The sequence below is a fragment of the Balaenoptera physalus genome (assembly GCF_965194825.1).
Source record: "Balaenoptera physalus genome assembly, chromosome: 7".
Classification (NCBI taxonomy): Eukaryota; Metazoa; Chordata; class Mammalia; order Artiodactyla; family Balaenopteridae; genus Balaenoptera; species Balaenoptera physalus.
Window position 1 is genome coordinate 115,410,433 of NC_138886.1, and position 22,556 is coordinate 115,432,988.

The 22,556-nt window shown below is 36.0% G+C and overlaps 1 protein-coding gene and 1 long non-coding RNA gene across 3 annotated transcripts in view; one reads left to right on the forward strand and one right to left on the reverse strand.

The window, feature by feature from the left end:
• The window catches only part of MTMR9 (myotubularin related protein 9), a 75,558-nt gene extending 62,334 nt beyond the window's left edge, over positions 1–13,224 (forward strand). The window contains exons 9-10 of the mRNA XM_082468928.1: positions 3,793–3,944; positions 11,327–13,224. Coding sequence (XP_082325054.1) covers positions 3,793–3,944; positions 11,327–11,490 — 316 coding nt within the window. The 3' untranslated portion in view covers positions 11,491–13,224. The remainder of the gene's footprint in view (positions 1–3,792; positions 3,945–11,326) is intronic.
• The window catches only part of LOC309664095, a 123,436-nt gene that overhangs the window by 14,852 nt on the left and 86,028 nt on the right, over positions 1–22,556 (reverse strand). The gene's annotated exons all lie outside the window — the stretch shown is intronic.

Consider the following 22,556-nt stretch of genomic DNA (forward strand, 5'->3'; position numbering starts at 1 on the left):
TCCAAATAGAACATAAATTATTAATTTTTTCCTATTTTTTTCCTTATTAACAATAGATGAAAAGTTTAATGCTTCCTGACTTAAGGGTTCTATTCATCTCTGTTCTAGAATTCTGCTCGTCAGAATAGAGTTTAATTAGAAGAGATGACCTAAGAGAAAGCAATGACCATCCTTTTTTTTCCCTTTTAAATATTACATACTAAAGAATGAGAACTTTTAAGATTTGTTATGAATACAAAGTCTGAAATTACTTGAACCCTGTGACTTTGGGAGATTGGAGTATTAACTAGCCTAATAAGATTTTTTTAAAATCTTTAAAAACCACTGAAACTTCTTGGTAAAAGATGACTTCAGTTAAAAGGGAAGATGTAACATTTTTTAAAAACAGCTTTATTGAGATATAATGCATTTACCATAATATTCAGCCATTTAAAGTGTATTTATTGTGATATTTATTTATTTATTTATTTATGGCCGTGTTGAGTCTTCGTTTCTGTGCGAGGGCTTTCTCTAGTTGCGGCAAGTGGGGGCCACTCTTCATCGCGGTGCGTGGGCCTCTCACTGTCGCGGCCTCTCTTGTTGTGGAGCACAGGCTCCAGACGCGCAGGCTCAGCAATTGTGGCTCACGGGCCTAGTTGCTCCGCGGCATGTGGGATCTTCCCAGACCAGGGCTCGAGCCCATGTCCCCTGCATTGGCAGGCAGATTCTCAACCACTGCGCCACCAGGGAAACCCTATTGTGATTTTTTTTAATGGTATATTCAGAGTTGTGCAGCCAGCACTGCACCTAATTTTAGAACATTTTCATTGCCCCCAAAACAAACCCCATATCCATTGCCAGTCATTATCCATTTTCCCTCCCTCCACCCCCTAGCCCCTGGTAACCACAAATCTGCTCTTAGTCTATAAATTTGCCTGTTTGAATATTTCATATAAATGGAATCATACAGTATGTGGTCTTTTATGATTGGCTTCTTTCACTAAGTATATTTCCAAGGTTCATCCATGTTGTAGAATGGGTTGTTTCCATCATTTGGCTACCATAAATAATGCTGCATTAAACATTTGTATACAAGTTTTTGTGTGGACACATATCCATTTATCTTAGATATAAACCTAGGAGTGGAATTGTGGGTCATACGGTAACTGACATTTTGAGGAGCTGTGAAAGAACGTGGCAGCACCATTTTACATTCCCACCAGCAATGCATGAGGGCTCCGGTTTCTCCACATCTCCACCATTTTTTACTGTCTGTCCTTTTGATTTAGTCATCCTAGTGGGTGTAAAGTGGTGTAAATCTCATTATAGTGATTTGCATTTCCTTAATGGACCAGTGGTGTTGATCAACTTGCATGTGTTTGTTGGGCATTTGTGTATCACTTCTTTGGAAAAATACCTATTCGGATATTTTTTGCCAATTTTTTCATTGGGTTATTTGTCTTTTTATTGTTAAGTTGTAAGAAAATTTTGATAGAGATTGCACTGGAATCTGTGGATCACTTTGGGTAGTTATTACTGCCTTAACAATGTTGTCTTCCAGTCTATGAACATGGGATGTCTTTCCATTTATTTAGGTCTTTAATTCCTTTCAGCAATATTTTATAGTTTTCAGTATACAAATATTTTACCTCTTCAGTTAAATTTATTCTTGGTATGTTAATATTTTGAATGCTGTTGTAAATGGAATTTTTTTTTTTTTTGGAGTATTCACTGCTGGCATATAGAAACGTGACTGTTTTTGTGTGTCTATCTTGTACCCTGCAGTTTTGCCAAATTTATGTATTAGCTCTAGTAGTTCGTGTGTGTGTGTGGATTCTTTGGGATTTTCTATGCATAGGATCATGTTATTTGCAAGTAGAGATCATTGTACTTCTTCCTTTCTACTTTGGATGTGTTTTCTTTCTTTTTCATGTCTAATGAATTTCCAGTACAGTGTTGAATGGCAGTGGTGAAAGCAGGCACTCTTGTTTTATTCCTGATCTTAGAGAGAAAGCTTTCAGTCTTTCACATGAGTGTGATGTTGAGTATGATGTTAGCTGTGTTTTTTTTCGTAAGTACCCTTTACCATGTTGAGGAAGTTCCCTTCTATTCTTAATTTATTGAGTGTTTTTATCATGAAAAGATGTTCGGTTTTGTCATCTGCTTTTTCTGCATTAATTGCAATGATCATGTGGTTTTTTTCCCTTTGTTCTATTAATGTGGTGTATTACATTGATTTTCTTATGTTGAACCATTCTCATATACTTAGGATAAATCTTGCTTGGTCATGGTATATAATCCTTTTAATATGCTGTTGTATTTGGTTTGTTAGTAGTTTGCTGAGAATTTTTGCATCTATATTAGTAAGGGACATTGGCCTATTACAGTTTTCTTGTATCATTGTCTGGCTTTGGCATCAGGGTGATAACAGCTTCATAAAATGAGTTAGGAAATATTCTTTCCTTTTCTATTTGTTGGGGAGTTTGAGAAGGATTGGTGTTCATTTTTCTTTTATATTTGATAGAATTTACCAGTGAAACCATCTGGTCCTAGACTTTTCTTTGTGGAGAGAGTATTTGTTACTGAGTCAATTTCCTTATTTGTTATAGGTCTGTTGAGATTTTTTATTTCTTCAGTCAGTTTAGGTAATTTTTGTGTTTATAGGAATTTGTCCATTTCATCCAGATTATCTAATTTGTTGGCTTGCAGTTGTTAATAGTATTTTCTTAAAATCTTTTTTATTTCTGTAAGGTCAGTAGTAATGTCCCATTTTCATTTTTGATTTTAGTTATTTGCATCTTCCTTTTTCTTTGTCATTCTATCCAGAGGAACAATTTTGTTGATCTTTTCAGAGAACCAACTTTTGGCCTCATTGATGTTATTCTTTAAAAAAGTTTTTTTGCCTGTCTCCTCTGTAATCTTATTTTTTCCTTCCTTCTGCAAGCATTGGCTTAGTTTGCTCTCCTTTGTCTAGTTCCTTAAGGTGTAAAGTTAGAGTACTGATTTGAGATCTTTCTTTTTTAACATAGGTTCTTGCTATAAATTTCCCTCTGAGCATTACTTTCACTGGAGTTGTGTTAGCATGTTGTGTTTTTGTTCTCATTCATCTGTAAGTATTTTCTAACTTCTCTTGTGATGTCTTCTTTAAACCATTGGTTGTTTGAAATTGTGTTATATAATTCCACATATTTATGAATTTTCCAGTTTTTCTTCTGTTATCAGTTTCTAACTTCATTCCCTTGTGGTTGAAGAAGATGCTTTGTATGATCTCAGTCTTTTAAAATTTACTGAGCTTTGTTTTGTGGCCTGCCACGTGGTCTGGCCTGGAGAATGCTTCATGTCCACTTGAGAAGAATGTGTGTTCTGCTGTTGGGTAGAGTTTTCTATATTTGTCTTACATGTTGTTCAAGTCCTACATTTCCTTATTTATCTTCTGTCTAGTTGTTGGGATAGTGAAATCCTCAACTATATTAGAGAATTGTCTGTTTCTCTGTTCCATTACGTCAGTTTTTGCTTCATATGTTTTGTGGCTCGGGTGCAACATACATATATATTTATAATTATTATATTTTCTTGGTGGATTAACTCTTTGTTGCCAGCTTTGGAAGCCTGCAAAACAGTCTTTGTTTTGATGTTGTTGACAGGTAAAAATGCTGACAAATATTTTAATTTTACAACATTTTGTTCCTCTGCTACAAGTCTTGTGTTCTGCTTTCTAACATACAGAGAAAAGAAATTGTCCTATTAGAAGGAGCATTTAATAGTGGTTGTCATAAATTAATTGCTTTAATGGCAATTTTCTTTCTTGATCAGATGTAAGTTGAAGCTACAGCAGAAAACGATGTCTCTATGGTCCTGGGTGAACCGGCCCAGTGAACTGAGTAAGTTCGCCAACCCTCTCTTTGAAGCCAACAGTCTTGTCATCTGGCCTTCGGTTGCTCCACAGAGTCTTCAGCTGTGGGAGGGTAAGCCATGCATCCTTTGCAAACCTTTCATTAATATAGTCTAGGATGTTCTCTTGACTGCCTGTGGGTACATGAGTACATGGATACTGCTGTTTATATTGGATATTTTCTCAAGATAAGAAGGTACATTACTTTTTTTTTTTTTTATTGTGACAAAAACACAAAATTTACCAACTTAACCATCTTTGAGTGTGCAATTCAGTATGGTTAAGTGTATCATGTTGCTGTGAAACAGGTCTCCAGAACTCTTCATCTTGTAAATCTAAAACTCTGCACCCATAAACAACTTCTCAGGGCCCCTCTCCAGCCCCAGGCAACCACCATTCTTCTTTCTGTCTCTGGATCTGACTACTCCAGGTACCTCATATAAGTGGAACCATACAGTATTTGTCCTTTTGTGACTGGCTTATTTCACTTAGCATAATTAATGTGCTCAAGGCTCATCCATGTGGTACCATGGGACAGGATCTCCTTCCTCTTTAAGGCTGAGTAATTTTCCATTGTGTGTGTGCGCGTGACGTTTTATTTATCCATCCGTCAGTGGGCACTTGAGTTGCCTCCACGTTTTGGCACATAGGCGTGCAAACATCTCTGTGAGGCCCTGCTTTCCATTCTTTGGGGTATGTACCCAGAAGTGGAATTGCTGGATCATGTGGTAATTCTACGTTCAGTATTTTGAGGAACAGAAATTCTGTTTTCCGTAACGACTGCATCATTTTACAACTCCACCAGCAACGAACAAGGGTTCCAGTTTCTCCACATCTTCATCAATGCTTGTTATTTTCTGCTTTTTCCTCCCTTTGATAGGCCATCCTAATGGGTGTGAGGAAAAGTATATTACTTTTTGTGTAGAAAAGTGATAGGTGGTTGGGACAGGAATAAACTGGAAGCTCCTAGGAGATGGTTTCTGTTTGCTTTATTAAGTAGTCCTTAGGTAGATTCTTCTGTTGAAGGCTGTTGAAGGGGTAACGAGCTAGTCATTCTAGTCAGATTCCATGAAACGTACATAAATGCCGTCCATCAATGCAGTAAGACAGATGTCCTGTTTGTGTGGAACAGTAATCCAGGCTTAATTTTCACGTCTATTCTCCAGAACGTGTTTTACCTGCATTAATTTTTCAGATTCCTGAAGCTTATCTCCTTAAATACTAAAGCTTGTTTTTTAAAAAATAACCAAAACCTATCTAAAACATATTATCCGTTCATTAAACAAAAGACTATAAAATACCATTTAATTTCTTTTTAAACAATTTGAAGGTAGTAAGTACATTTTTATTCATCTTTATATTAAACAATATAAGGCATACACACAGGAATGATAGCTGTTTGGTAAACTGAAGTACTATAAATGTCAGTTAGTATACTGTGTTCTAATACGTTATGCTCTCAAGGGCAATTCTTTTGTGGAAACTGCCCATTGTGTGTGTAAAAGGGTCTCAGGTTGCTTTGCTTCCTTGTTTTGAGCCCGAGCCTGTTTCTGTCACTTCTCCGGCTGTCAGTTCTCACAGCTTGTTCCACTTGGCATATCTGTCATTAGCTGCTTCCTCCCCCTCAGTTTATGCTTCTAATCTTATCAGTTGAGGTGTCCCCTAGTTAGAATTGTGGGAAAGTGGCCTCAGTCTCCAGGGTCTCTGAGTCTGAGCTTTAGTGCTTTGGGGATCTGGGGCTGCTCAGAACTTCTCCTTGCTTATTGAGTGTTTAGATAGTCACATATGCAGGACAGGTGATCTCTTAAATGAGAGATTACAGCTGTACTACTTGTTTAAGACTTCTGGGACAATTTACCTAAAAGCTACTGTCATGTTTAATAACTGAAACGAGAATCTAGTTAGTTGGGAGGAAAGCCAAAATTGGGAGTCCGATGGCCTAAAGGACAATTTAACTTGTTTTTACCAAACCTCATTGACAGTTTAGGGATTATGTGACTGATAGAAGAAAATTTTGTTGTTATATGAATGAGTTCCTGCTACTCCATTAAGAAAGGGGTTTCTCTGTATGTTTAGTACCTCCTCAACTTAGAACTGGAAGAAATCCTATGTTAGGTATAATATTCTCCTGGTAAGTATATGGATTGTATAATGACACTACTCTGGCCTTAAAATGTCTCTCTGCTGTTTATAATTACATTGCAGTCATCGTAGTCAACCATTAAGTGATTCCTGTATTGAAGAACAGGATTTTAAAAATAAGCTCATTTAATAGAAAAATCAACACAGGTCAGTCTTTAGTCTTTGTTTCTATCTTCTTCTTCTATCTAACATTTGGACACATTACAGAAGGACTCTCTAGGGTGCATGGCAGTTTGGTTTATGGAAAGTATTCTAATACAAAGTATTGTAATCATAAAACCTTTGTGAACTTGCCAGCTGCTGACTTGTTGCAGCCTGGAAGGTGTTTGTGCCTCCTGACTTGAGTATCTTTAAGCCGTTACTTTGGGCTGATATGTTAACGTACATCTGTGTACAGGAGAAAATGTCTTTTACTCCATAATAAAAGGATAATTATTGTTATTTGGGGAAAGAAGCAGTTGCCTACAGAATTGGAAGACTGTCTCATAAGTAACACAGAGGGAGACAGAGTGCTGAAGTTTAGGCTTTTAAATAACAGTTTGTGTAGTTCTGCTTTTGCTGTAACTGCCACTTTTCCAGTGAAAGTGATTTCACACATGTAGGTCTTACAGGTCTGGATAAAGTTCTGTAATTGTTTAAAGAAAGAAAGAAAGATTTGTATTGTGAAACTATAAAGTTTATCGCATTGTAAATGATCAGTTTGTATTCCTGAATATATCAGAGAACGGGATTTTGATCTATTTCATAATTTTGAGGGGTTTTTGAAGAATTAATGAGCATGTACATAGTGACTTTTTTCTTGAATTTTTGAATTTTATTTTTTTATACAGCAGGTTCTTATTAGTTATCCATTTTAGTGTATACATGTCAATCCCAATCTCCCAATTCATCCCACCCCCACCCCCACCCCCAGGCCGCTTTCCCCCCTTGGTGTCCATACGTTTGTTCTCTACATCTGTGTCTCTATTTCTGCTCTGCAAACTGGTTCATCTGTACCATTTTTCTAGGTTCCACATATATGCGTTAATATATGATATTTGTTTTTTCTCTTTCTGACTTACTTCACTCTGTCTGACAGTCTCTAGATCCATCCACGTTGTTACAAATGACCCAGTTTCGTTCCTTTTTATGGCTGAGTAACATTCCATTGTATATATGTGCCACATCTTCTTTATCCGTTCATCTGTTGATGGGCATTTAGGTTGCTTCCATGTCCTGGCTATTGTAAATAGTGTTGCAATGAACATTGGGGTGCATGTATCTTTTTGAATTATGGTTTTCTCAGGGTATATGCCCAGTAGTGGGATTACTGGGTCATATGGTAATTCTATTTTTAGTTTTATAAGGAACCTCCATACTGTTCTCCATAGTGGCTGTATCAATTTACATTCCCACCAACAGTGCAAGAGGGTTCCCTTTTCTCCACACCCTCTCCAGCATTTGTTGTTTGTAGATTTTCTGATGGTACCCATTCTGACTGGTGTGAGGTGATGTCTCACTGTAGTTTTGATTTGCATTTCTCTAATAATTAGTGATGTTGAGCAGCTTTTCATGGGCTTCTTGGCTATCTGTACATCTTCTTTAGAGAAATGTCTATTTAGGTCTTCTGCCCATTTTTTGAGTGGGTTGTTTGTTTTTTTAATATTGAGCTGCATGAGCTGTTTGTATATTTTGGAGATAAATCCTATGTCCACTGATTTGTTTGCAAATATTTTCTCCCATTCAGAGGGTTGTCTTTTCGTCTTGTTTGTAGTTTCCTTTGCTGTGCAAAAGTTTTGAAGTTTCATTAGTCCCATTTGTTTTTTTATTTCCATTACTCTAGGAGGTGGATCAAAAAAGGTCTTGCTGTGATTTATGTCAGAGAGTGTTCTTCCTGGTGTTTTCCTCTAAGAGTTTTATAGTGTCCAGTCTTACATTTAGGTCTCTAATCCATTTTGAGTTTATTTTTGTGTATGGTGTTAGGGAGTGTTCTAACTTCATTCTTTTACATGTAGGTGTCCAGTTTTCCCAGCACCACGTATTGAAGAGACTGTCTTTTCTCCATTGTATATCCTTGCCTCCTCTGTCATAGATTAGTTGACCATAGGTGCGTGGGTTTATCTCTGGGCTTTCTATCCTGTTCCATTGATCTATATTTCTGTTTTTGTGCCAGTACCATATTGTCTAGATTACTGTAGCTTTGGAGTATAGTCTGAAGTCAGGGAGTCTGATTCCTCCAGCTCCATTTTTTTTCCCTCAAGACTGCTTTGGTTATTCGGGGTCTTTTGTGTCTCCATACAGATTTTAAGATTTTTTGTTTTAGTTCTGTAAAAAATGCCGTTGGTAATTTGATAGGGATTGCATTGAATCTGTAGAGTGCTTTGGGTAGTAGAGTCATGTTCACAATATTGATTCTTCCAATCCAAGAACATGGTATATCTCTGCATCTGTTGGTATCATCTTTAATTTCTTTCATCAGTGTCTTATAGTTTTCAGCATACAGGTCTTTTGTCTCCCTTGGTAGGTTTATTCCTAGGTATTTTATTCTTTTTGTTGCAGTGGTAAATGGGAGTGTTTCCTTGGGAGTGTTTCCTTAATTTCTCTTTCAGATTTTTCATCATTAGTGTATAGGAATGCAAGAGATTTCTGTGCATTAATTTTGTATCCTGTAACTTTACCAAATTCATTGATTAGCTCTAGTTGTTTTCTGGTAGCATCTTTAGGATTCTCTATGTATTGTATCATGTCATCTGCAAACAGTGACAGTTTCACTTCTTCTTTTCCAGTTTGTATTCCTTTTATTTCTTTTTCTTCTCTGATTGCTGTGGCTAGGACTTCCAAAACTAAGTTGAGTAATAGTGGTGAGAGTGGACATCCTTGCCTTGTTCCTGATCTTAGAGGAAATGGTTTCAGTTTTTCACCATTGAGAATGATGTTTGCTGTGGGTTTGTCATATATGGCCTTTATTATGTTGAGGTAGGTTCCCTCTATGCCCACTTTCTGGAGAGTTTTTATCATAAATGGGTGTTGAATTTTGTCAAAAGCTTTTCCTGCATCTATTGAGATGATCATATGGTGTTTATTCTTCAATTTGTTAATATGGTGTATCACATTGATTGATTTGCATATATTGAAGAATCCTTGCGTCCCTGGGATAAATCCCACTTGATCAGGGTGTATGATCCTTTTAATGTGTTGCTGGATTCTGTTTGCTAGTATTTTGTTGAGGATTTTCGCATCTATATTCATCAGTGATGTTGGTCTGTAATTTTCTTTTTTTGTAGCATCTTTGTCTGGTTTTGGTATCAGGGTGATGGTGGCCTCATAGAAAATGAGTTTGGGAGTGTTCCTTCCTCTGCAATTTTTTGGAAGAGTTTGAGAAGGATGGGTGTTAGCTCGTCTCTAAATGTTTGATAGAATTCACCTGTGAAGCCATCTGGTCCTGGACTTTTGTTTGTTGGAAGATTTTTAATCACAGTTTCAATTTCATTACTTGTGATTGGTCTGTTCATATTTTCTGTTTCTTCCTGGTTCAGTCTTGGAAGGTTATACCTTTGTAAGAATTTGTCCATTTCTTCCAGGTTGTCCATTTTATTGGCATAGAGTTGCTTGTAGTAGTCTCTTTGGATGCTTTGTATTTCTGCTGTGTCTGTTGTAACTTCTTTTTCATTTCTAATTTTATTGATTTCTCCTCTCCCTCTTTTTCTTGATGAGTCTGGCTAATGGTTTATCAATTTTGTGTATCTTCTCAAAGAACTAGCTTTTAGTTTTATTGATCTTTGCTATTGTTTTCTTTGTTTCTATTTCATTTATTTCTGCTCTGATCTTTATGATTCCTTTCCTTCTGCTAACTTTGGGTTTTGTTTGTTCTTCTTTCTCTGGTTTCTTTAGGTGTAAGGTTAGATTGTTTATTTGAGATTTTTCTTGTTTCTTGAGGTAGGCTTGTATTGCTATAAACTTCCCTCTTAGAACTGCTTTTGCTGCCTCACAGAGGTTTTGGATTGTCGTTTTTTCGTTGTAATTTGTCTCTAGGTATGTTTTGATTTCTTCAGTGATCTCTTGGCTATTTAGTAACGTATTGTTTAGCCTCCATGTGTTCGTGTTTTTTGTTTTTTTCCCTGTAATTGATTTCTAATCTCATAGCATTGTGGTCAGAAAAGATGCTTGATATGATTTCAGTTTTCTTAAATTTACTTAGGCTTGATTTGTGACCCAAGATGTGATCTGTCCTGGAGAATGTTCCATGTGCACTTGAGAAGAAAGTGTAATCTGCTCTTTTTGGATGGAATGTCCTATAAATATCCATTAAATCTATCTGGTCTATTGTGTCATTTAAAGCTTGTGTTTCCTTATTAATTTTCTGTTTGGATGATCTGTCCATTGGTGTAAGTGAGGTGTTAAAGTCCCCCACTACTGAAGTAGTGACTAATTGTCACTGTCGATTTCCTCTTTTATAGCTGTTAGCAGTTGCCTTATGTATTGAGGTGCTCCTGTGTTGGGTGCATATAGATTTATAGTTGTTATATCTTCCTCTTGGATAGATTCCTTGATTGTTATGTAGTGTCCTTCCTTGTTTCTTGTAACATTCTTTATTTTAAAGTCTGTTTTGTCTGATATGAGTATTGCTACTCCAGCTTTCTTTTGATTTCCATTTGCATGGAATATCTTTTTCCATCCCCTCACTTTCAGTCTTTGTGTGTCCTAGGTCTGAAGTGGGTCTCTTGTAGACAGCATATATATGGGTCTTGTTCTTGTATCCATTCAGCAAGCCCGTGTCTTTTGGTTGGAGCATTTAATCCATTCATGTTTAGGGTAATTATCGATAATTATCAATATGTATGTTCCTATTACCATTTTCTTAATTGTTATGGGTTTGTTTTTGTAGGTCCTTTTCTTCTCCTGTGTTTCCCTCTTAGAGAAGTTCCTTTAGCATTTGTTGTAGAGGTGGTTTGGTGCTGAATTCTCTTAGCTTTTGTCTGTGAAGCTTTTGATTTCTCCATTGAATCTGAATGAGATCCTTGCTGGATAGAGTAATCTTGGTTGTAGGTTCTTCCCTTTCATCACTTTCAATATATCATGCCACTCCCTTCTGGCTTGTAGAGTTTCTGCTGAGAAATTAGCTGTTAACCTTATGGGGGTTCCCTCATAGTGACTTCTTGAATACTGTATTCAATTGTACTCTTTCAATACCTCAAGATTGCTGTATATTTTAGAGTATAATAAAACACAGATGTGAATTGTGAAAAAATGAGAAGGATTATAATGCATGGGATTATAATGCTAATCTATTGTGTGTATCTTTACCCTTCTGTTTTTCTTTCATGCATTCAATAGGTATTTTTCTACGTTGGAACAGATCCTCCAAGTATTTGGATGAAGCATATGAAGAAATGGTTAACATCATTGAATATAACAAGGAATTACAAGCAAAAGTAAATATCCTTAGGCGGCAGTTGGCAGAACTGGAGACTGAGGATGGGATGCAGGAGAGCCCCTGAATTCCAGATCCCCTGCAGCCCTTGGAGGACCGTCCAGACTGGTATCCCATCTCTCTCTCCCTTGCCCTTCAGTTCACTTTCACACAGTAACCTTAAACTTAAGGCTTTAGGTGTGAGAACCTTCTAATATAATGGACTCTTCAAAACTTTATGAATGGAACTTACTATAATTATTCACGTTTCATGTGGCCTGTTAGGCCTCTTCACTTTGGGAGCAGGAAGGAGGTGCTAGTCATTTTATTTTACATGAAACAAGTGACCTATTTAATGCCATTTGTGTTATACGCCATTTCACCCTAAGCTTTTCTCTGCATCCACTTTCCAAACAGTGCTCCAGACCAGTCAAGGATATGATTAATCTCTTAGGGAATATCTGTTAGTTTAAAAAAAGGCTTAGACTTTGAAGCACTCCAAATATAGAAATATTTTTCAAACCTGAAATGGTTGGTAAACCAAGAATTTTGTGTTTAACATGCTGTTTCCAATATCTTTGCCACATAAAGAAGCCATTCTCTTTAAAATAGTTTTGGACTGACAGAGCTGAATTCATCCTCATTCTGATTTGTCAAGAAAGCAAAAGATGAATATTTATTCAAGGTCAATTATTTTTAGAAGGGCAACAGCTATAGTCCTGATATTTACATTAAGAAGTAAATTTATTGTAACAGTAGACACTAAAGTATGTACAATATAGAAATAAAGTAGGAATTTGTTACTGATAAGGTATCATTAGTGTTGAATTGGTTTTTCAGGGTTTTGACACACATGTTAAATGTGTGTCAAATGCTGGATGTAACCTTAAACTGTCATTTAGAATAGATGTTAATTTGTTATGATTAAGCTACAAATACGGTTTCCTTAAACCAGAGATGCACTGCCCTTGTCTGAAGTTCTTATTGCACTGGTTTATGTACGGATATGTGTTTTATTGTGTTTTGTTTTATTTTTAAATATTCTAAGAGTTTACTAATACTAAGGTTAAAATTTTCTTATTGTCTTGAACCTTTTGAAAATTTATCTTGACTCTGCTGATTTGTCCATTATATGTTAGGCAAATAATAATTTAAGTGGAGGTGAAAGTTTATGAACATGATACAGCTATGTTTTAAACTTCAGAAGCCAATTTGAAATGTTTCAATGTTACAGAAACAGTGATGACTATATTTATATGCTATGCTGGTTTATGCCTGCAATTCTAAAAGTTTGTGGTTTGGTGCTTTCCTTGTACATTTTTGTTTTGTGGCACAGGTCGTTTTAACAGATACTGTCAATTCTAGTTTTCCTTTAAAAGGATAGTTGAAGGGCAATCAATACCGTTTCCATCCCATCTATATATAATCATTTCATTGTAAAACACAACAAAACTGAACCCTGCTTTAGGGCTATGTATTGAGTTAAAATTTTAATTCTTCAAAATCGACTGTAGCAAAATCTAATGACCACGTTCAGAAGCCTTAGAAAGTGGCAAATACTTTCTATCTCCAGTTGCCCAAGCTTTTTTTTTTTTCTGTTTCCTCAGACTTGTAACAAAAGGCTAGACAGCAATCCACAGCTGGAGCTCTCTTTTGGTAAATTTGTCTGCTTTCTCCTCTAAGCCAAGCCCAGTTTTACTCGTGACCTGTTTTCTTGGCTATAGTTAGGCATCTTGGGGCATTAAAGGCCTCCCGTAAAGGCTAATAAGGCTAGGAGCAAAGAAGAAGCACTTTCTTGCTGTAGGTCTGTGTGCTGTGTGAAATGTCCACTAGTCCTTAAAAGAGGAGACACCCTAGCATTCCATGGGTCCTCAGAATTGGAGAAGGAGCCTTTTCCTCCTCAGTTAATGGACCCGTAAGGAAAACCATGTAGGGATTTTCTTTTTAGTCATTCTTTAGAAGTGACTCTCACTGGTAATATTAATGGCCATAAGGCTTCTGTGGGTGGAAACTTTGGAGGGATTTTTTATTAGGCTTGGTCATGGAGAAATTGTATGCCATCAACTTACACCTGTCTTCCTGATGAACATTTTACATGTGAGCCAGAGTACAATAATAGCATAGTGTTTCAATTGTTCTTTCTCTTATTGAGACAGCATTCATAAGCTGTTTGGACAAGTTTGTGTTTTAGTGTTAATTTATAATTAGGGATTGTCCAAACCTCAGTTCTGTTTACAGGGTGTAAAAACAAACTTTGGTATCAATGCACTTTCAAAGGGGTCATCTAATAAGGCAAATACTAAGGTTTCCCCAAACCTGAGAACTCTGTCAAAGACAAGTGCTTTCTCAATATAATTTGCAGAGGGTTTTTAGTAATACTATTAAAGTTACTCATCCCTTGGATAAAAAGAATTACAGTGGATATACTCATGAGAAGCTACTTATTAAAGGTTAAGTTTGGAGAATTGTCTTTGATAAATATGGCTTTAAAAACTGATGAAGAGAATGATGGCCGAATTAGTGAGCATGCAGATTGCGCCATTACAAGCCAAAAATAAAGTGAGATATAATCAAGCTCGTGTACATTATTGTGAAGGCTGGTTTACATTTTTGGAATGAAAAAAGTAAGCCCCGGGGCTTCCCTGGTGGCGCAGTGGTTGAGAATCTGCCTGCCAATGCAGGGGACACGGGTTCGAGCCCTGGCCTGGGAAGATTCCACATGCCGCAGAGCGACTAGGCCCGTGAGCCACAATTGCTGAGCCTGCGCGTCTGGAGCCTGTGCTCCACAACAAGAGAGGCTGCGATAGTGAGAGGTCCGCGCACCGCGATGAAGAGTGGCCCCCGCTTGCCGCAACTAGAGAAAAGCCCTCGCACAGAAACAAAGACCCAACACAGCCATAAATAAAATAAATAAATAATTAATTAATTAATGATTTAAAAAAAGTAAGTTCCACAAAGAATATTTTAAAAATATTGCTACAGTACAGGGATCCTTATATTTAAATTAATAATTTTTTAAAAATCAGAAGAACATAGTTTGTTGGTTATATAAAAATGCTGAAACTTTTTGGGTGGTCTAAGACTTTTCAGTAGCTGAAATTTTCCATTTTGATTTTATTAAATGGGAAGAAAACAAGCAGAAATTATAAAACCTTATAGGTTTAAGACACCTATAAATTTGTTTTATTTCTAAGAAAAATTAGGCCTTTGAAGCAAGTTTTTAAAGTGATTTTTGGAAAAACTCTGGAAGACGACAGATAGTCATTTAAGATCCGTATGGAGAATTTTAAAACTTTTCTTTGAATTCTAAAGCCTGATTTTGTAGAGGTGATATGTCACTGCTTTTCATTTTAAAGGATGAAAATTTAGTGAGATTTTATTCTTTGATTCAGTCAGTATTTATGTTAAATAAAAAAGTCAATATCATGGAAAAGATATGACCAGTAATTGTCTCTTGAAGTGAAAAATAGGAACATTTTGCTGCATTTAAAAATAATCTTCTTAAAGATGTAACTCTTAAAGTTATCTGGTTTCAAGATTAGCTGTTTTAATTGTCAGTCTTAACTAAGTCATCAGGTTCACTTACTATCAGACCTTAACCTGAGACACAGTTTTGGTATTTACCCATATCCAGATTTAATGAATTAAAACGACATGAGCCTATTAGGAGCACTCTTTATCAGAGAGGTATTTCCTGGACAAAAAATGGGCAGTATTTAGAACAGTTAGTCCCCTGGTTCTGGAAGCTTTGAAATTTACGAGAGAATGAAGTCATTCATTCAGTACCTCTGATACAGGTTTATCCTATACCTCAGGACAACACAGATTAATTATTTCTTATTCTTTAACATGGCTCAGATCTTCCCTCTCCAGAGCTGGTACAATAAGTTATTATAGGTAGTATTTTTGTGTAATTCACCATCTTAACAAAAAACAGTAAAAGACTGGTTTCTACATTAATATTTATTCTCAGATGGTATGAAATGCTAATTTTTGTTTTCTTAAATAAAACGACTTCTGCCTTCACTCAGTCCTTATAATCTAATGTCCACAGCATTTTCTTCCTTTAAACCAAAAGCCCAGAAGAGACCTTCTGAAACTTTAGGGCTAGGTTTTAGAAAGTCTGAACTTCTAATCTAAATTCCCTTTAATTAAAATAAACTAATGTCCTATTTTTGAACTACAGTGCAGAACTGTAGTTTCTGCTTAATTAATGAAAAATAACGGGGCTCACTGCAGACACTGCATTGTTGTGGAAGATACTTCACGATGAGAGCTTACTGTCTTCTAGGGCCATTCTGTTTATCTGTGAGTATACAGATTAAATATATTTGTGATTTGTAATAAAAACAAGTTGTGCAACACTGCCTGTGTCTGTCTGCCCAAGACATTTGCTTCACTTTTTCAAATGCATGTATTTTTGGAGAGGTGGATTATTCTACACAAATACACCCTGAGTTTTGCTTTTTAGAATCCTTATAGATCTATTATCATCTACACTGAAAGTGTTGTACTTGCACAACTTAGTTATTTTAAAAAATAAATTAAAAAAAAAGTATGTATTTCTTCAGTAGCCATGTATTTGAATTGTGACTCTTGATATATTTGAATGTGACTCTTGGATTTAAGTGCACTATTATTCATGTCTTACACAATAAAACTGCACTGTATAGCAAATGTGTCTGTAATGTATGCTTTGCTAAAACCTCAGAGTGCTGTAATGTACAGGTTTCTATATGATGAACCTGTCAGCATATAGGGGAAATCCTGAACTTCTGTTAAGTCTGCATAACATTTTAATATTATTTGTAATGTTCCCTCAAGTGGTAAGTTCACTTATGTCCTAAGACTGGAATCATTTATCTTGAGTTGGCTGCTCTGTCAAGCTTGGTTTACTGAATCAAGAAACAAACGTGTCGAACATGGTACTGTTCTCTTAGTGTATCAGACTTATGTGTCATGTTCTCCCTCGGCCTCAGAGGACTGCTGCACAGATGCTAGTGTTAAATATCTATAGACAATGGTAATAAACTTTGAATACATTCAAATGCAGTAAATTAAATCTACAGGCTGACTTTTTCAAATATTTGTGAAGGCTTTGGCAGTGTCTTGATTAAAATTGCTATATATATATTTGGACCTTATATTTTGAAAAAAATTCAGATCTGCAAAAAAGTTGCAAAATAGTACAGTGATATTCCTTAAATATTCAATCTAGGTGAACAGTATAACATTTTTTCACATTTGCTTTAACACCCTTGAGTGTGTGTATGATTGCTATTATTTTGCTGAAACATTTGAGGGTAAGCTGTAGACATCATGACCTTTACACCTAAATCTCCCAAGAATTAGGAGTATATATTACACATACTATTTATTCAGTATGTATTGATATGAATAAATCAATGAGGGAACAGGCAAAGCTCTTCCTTAGGGTAGAATGCCAACTATGAAATGTAGAAAGAATGATGACATTAGAAAATCACTGTTTAGTCACTAGTAATAACTGATCTAGGGAATCACTGTCAGTGGATGCTAAAACTAGCAGGTGAAAGTTTGTGAGCAAAAGCATATAGTCTCAAAGTATCTTTCCATAAAATAACAGTTACAAAGAGGAAAACAGTAACTTTACAGTGAAGGAACCTGGTAGGTACCACCTAATCGAAACATAATTAACGTCACTAGTAATGGAATAAATCAACATCATGTTCCTTCTGATAGGATCCACTGAAAACACAGCATCACTTTTACGGCATTTTTTGCAAAAAACAAAAAGCACAACCTGAATCTAATTATGAGGAAGAATCAGGCAGCCTTTAAATTAAGGGACATTCTACCAAATAAGTCTGTATTCTTGTAAATTATGGAGCTTATAGAGGAAAAGGAAAGACTGAAAACGTATTTGTAAGTTTAAAATTATTTTAAAAAAATTTAAAAGCACAAAGTGAACAGAAAATAGACAGTATTTATGCAAAGCTATAAAATTAAAATGATAAAAATATTTCAGCTGACGAAAATTATCCCCCAATAAATGAAACATTAAGCAAAATAAAACTAACACATATTCCAAAAGGAATAAATACCTTTAAACAAAATTTCTGTATATGATAAGGAAAAAAACCTCAAATGAGAAATCAGAAAACTCACAACAGAAATAACCAAAAATGAAACAGGAAGGTAGAAAACAAGAGTTAAATGAACTCAGGAAAGAATCTGAGGAATAAAGACAAAGTCATCTTGAAGGTGAAATTACTCAAGGGAGAATAGGTTCAACTGAAGATTTATTTAAAAACGTTGAAGAAAAGCATGAAAGGCCAAGAGTGAAAATAAAAATAGTAAGCAAAAAGGATGAGAGAGAAAGCGATGGACATAAGAGGACACTCAGAGAAGAGCCAATATATGAATAATTGTAGTCCCTGAAGAAGAAAAACAAAATAATGGAACAGGACAAATATTTAAACCTATAATCCAAGAACTGCTTCCAGAAATAAAGTCTGAGTAGACTTGGATCCAGATTGGTCAGTTTCAAGACATATCCTAGCAAAACCATTAGACTTTAAATATGAAGAGGGGGTAAAGATCCCCAGGGCCTCTAGGCAAAGAGAATCATTTAAAATCGGGTTGCAGCAGATGAAGGAGCAAGGTAAAAACCCACCAGACCAAACAAATGAAGAGGAAATAGGCAGTCAACGTGAAAAAGAATTCAGAGTAATGACAGTAAAGATGATCCAAAATCTTGGAAATAGAATGGAGAAAATACAAGAAATGTTTAACAAGGACCTAGAAGAACTAACGAGCAAACAAACAATGATGACAACACAATAAATGAAATTAAAAATTCTCTAGAAGGAATCAATAGCAGAATAACTGAGGCAGAAGAATGGATAAGTGACCTGGAAGATAAAATAGTGGAAATAACTACCACAGAGCAGGATAAAGAAAAAAGAATGAAAAGAATTGAGGACAGTCTCAGAGGCCTCTGGGACAACATGAAACGCACCATCATTCCAATTATAGGGATCCCAGAAGAAGAAAAGAAAAAGAAAGGGTTTGAGAAAATATTTGAAGAGATTATAGTTGAAAACTTCCCTAACATGGGAAAGGAAACAGTCAATCAAATCCAGGAAGCATAGAGAGTCCCATAGAGGATATATCCAAGGAGAAACAAAACAAGACACATATTAATCAAACTATCAAAAATTAAATATAAAGAAAGAATATTAAAAGCAGCAAGAGAAAAGCAACAAATAACATACAAGGGAATCCCCATAAGCTTAACAGCTGATCTTGCAGCAGAAACTCTGCAAGCCAGAAGGGAATGGCAGGACATAATTTAAAGTGATGAAAGGGAAAAACCTACAACCAAGATTACTCTGCCCAGCAAGGATCTCATTCAGACTTGACAGAGAAATAAAAACCTTTACAGACAAGCAAAAGTTAAGAGAATTCAGCAACACCAAGCTAGCTTTACAACAAACGCTAAAGGAACTTCTCTAGGCAGGAAAACACAAGAGAAGGAAAAGACCTACAAAAACCCAAAACAATTAAGAAAACGGTAATAGGAACATACATATCAATAATTACCTTAAACGTAAATGGGTTAAATGCTCCAATCAAAAGACATAGACTGCCTGAATGAATACAAAAATAAGACCTGTATATATGCTGTCTACAAGAGACCCACTACAGACCTAGGGACACATACAGACTGAAAGTGAGGGGATGGAAAAAGATTCCATGCAATGGAAATCAAAAGAAAGCTGGAGTAGCAATTCTCATATCAGACAAAATAGACTTTAAAATAAAGACTATTACAAGAGACAAAGAAGGACACTACATAATGATCAAGGGGTCAATCCAAGAAGAAGATATAACAATTATAAATATTTATGCACCCAACATAGGAGCACCTCAATACATAAGGCAAATAGTAACAGCCATAAAAGGGGAAATCGACAGTAATACAATCATAGTAGGGGACTTTAACACCCCACTTTCACCAATGGACAGATCATCGAAACTGAAAATAAATAAGGAAACCCAAGCTTTAAATGACACATTAAACAAGATGGACTTAATTGATATTTATAGGACATTCCATTCAAAAACAACAGAAAGCACTTTCTTCTCAAGTGCTCATGGAACATTCTCCAGGACAGATTGTATCTTGGGTTACAAATCAAGCCTTGGTAAATTTAAGAAAATTGAAATCGTATCATGTATCTTTTCTGACCACAACGCTCTGAGACTAAATATCAATTACAGGGAAAAAAGTGTAAAAAATACAAACACATGGAGGCTAAACAATACACTACTAAATAACCAAGAGATCACTGAAGAAATCAAAGGGAAATCAAAAATACCTAGAAACAAATGACAAGGAAAACACGATGACCCAAAACCTATGGGATGCAGCAAAAGCAGTTCTAAGAGGGAAGTTTATAGCAATACAATCCTACCTCAAGGAACAAGAAAAATCTCAAACAACCTAACCTTACACCTAAAGCAATTAGAGAAAGAAAAACAATAAAACCCCAAAGTTAGCAGAAGGAAAGAAATCATAAAGATCAGAGCAGAAATAAATGAGAAAGAAGGAAACAATAGCAAAGATCAATAAAACTAAAAGCTGGTTCTTTTAGAAGATAAACAAAATTGATAAACCACTAGCCAGACTCATCAAGAAAAAAAGGGAGACGACTCAAATCAACAGAATTAGCAATGAAAAAGGAGAAGTAACAACTGACAATGGAGAAATACAAAGAATCATGAGGGATTACTACGAGCAACTATATGCCTATAAAATGGACAACCTGGAAGAAATGGACAAATTCTTAGAAAAGCACAACCTTCCGAGACTGAAACAGGAAGAAATAGAAAATATTAACTGACCAATCACAAGCACTGAAATGGAAACTGATTAAAAATCTTTCAACAAACAAAAGCCCAGGACCGGATGGCTTCACAGGCAAATTCTATCAAACATTTAGAGAATAGCTAACACCTATCCTTCTCAAACTTTTCCAAAATATAGCAGAGGAACACTCCCAAATTCATTCTACAAGGCCACCATCACCCTGATACCAAAACCAGACAAAGATGTCACACAAAAAACCTACAGGCCAATATCACTGATGAACATAGATGCAAAAATCCTCAACAAAATATTAGCAAACAGAATCCAACAGCACATTAAAAGGATCATACAACATGATCAAGTAGGCTTTATCCCAGGATTGCAAGGATTCCTCAATATATGCAAATCAATCAATGAGATACGCCATATTAACAAAGTGAAGGGAAAAAAACACATGATAATCTCAATAGATGCAGATAAAGCTTTTGATAAAATTCAACACCCATGTACGATAAAAACTCTCCAGAAAGTAAGCATAGAGGGAACCTACCTCAACATAATAAAGGCCATATATGACAAACCCACAGCCAACATTGTTCTCAGTGGTGAAAAACTGAAACCATTTCCTCTAAAATCAGGAACAAGACAAGGATGCCTACTCTCACCACAATTATTCAACACAGTTTTGGAAGTTTTAAGCCACAGAAATCAGAGAAGAAAAAGAAATAAAAGGAATCCAAATTGGAAAAGAAGAAGTAAAGCTGTCACTGTTTGCAGATGACATGATACTATACATAGAGAATCCTAAAGAAGCTACCAGAAAACTACTAGAGCTAATCAATGAATCTGGTAAAGTAGCGGGATACAAAATTAATGTACAGAAATCTCTTGCATTCCTATACACTAATGATGAAAAATCTGAAAGAGAAATTAAGGAAACACTCCCATTTACCATTGCAACACAAAGAGTAAAATACCTAGGAATAAACCTACCAAGGGAGACAAAAGACCTGTATGCAGAAAACTATAAGACACTGATGAAAGAAATTAAAGATGATACCAACAGATGGAAAGATATACCATGTTCTTGGATTGGAAGAATCAACATTGTGAAAAGGACTATACTACCCAAAGAAATCTACATATTCAATGCAATCCCTATGAAACTACCAATGGCATTTTTCACAGACTAGAGCAAAAAATTTCACAATTTGTATGGACACACAAAAAACCCCAAATAGCCAAAGCAATCCTGAGAAAGAAAAACAGAGCTGGAAGAATCAAACTCCCTGACTTCAGACTATACTACAAAGCTACAGTAATCAAGACAGTATAGTACTGGCACAAAAACAGAAATATAGATCAATGGAACAGGATAGAAAGCCCAGAGGTAAACTCACGTACATATGGTCACCTTATCTTTGATAAAGGAGGCAAAAATATACAGCGGAGAAAAGACAGCCTCTTCAGTAAGTGGTGCTGGGAAAACTAGACAGCTACATGTAAAAGAATGAAATTAGAACACTAACTAACACCATACACAAAAATAAACTCAAATTGGATTAAAGACCTAAATGTAAGCCCAGACACTATAAAACTCTTAGTGGAAACATAGGAAGAACACTCTTTGACATAAACGACAGCAAGATCCTTTCTGACCCACCTCCTAGAGAAAGGGAAATAAAAACAAAAATAAACAAATGGAACCTAATGAAACTTAAAAGCTTTTGCTCAGCAAAGGAAACCATAAACAAGATAAAAAGACAACCCTCAGGATGGGAGAAAATATTTGCAAACGAAGCAACTGACAAAGGATTAATCTCCAAAATATACAAGCAGCTCGTGCAGCTCAATATCAATAAACAAACAACCCAATCCAAAAATGGGCAGAAGATCTAAATAGACATTTCTCCAAAGGAGATATACAGATTGCCAACAAACACATGAAAGGATGCTAAACATCACTCATCATTAGAGAAACGCAAATCAAAACTACAACGAGGTTTCACCTTACACTGGTCAGAATGGCCATCATCAAAAACTCTACAAACAATAAATGCTGGAGAGGGTTTGGAGAAAAGGGAACCCTCTTGCACTGTTGGTGGGAATGTAAATTGATATAGTCACTATGGAGGTTCCTTAAAAAACTAAAAATAGGGCTTCCCTGGTGGCGCAGTGGTTGAGAATCTGCCTGCTAATGCAGGGGAAATGGGTGCGAGCCCTGGTCTGGGAAGATCCCACATGCCGCAGAGCAGCTAGGCCCATGAGCCACAATTACTGAGCCTGCGTGTCTGCAGCCT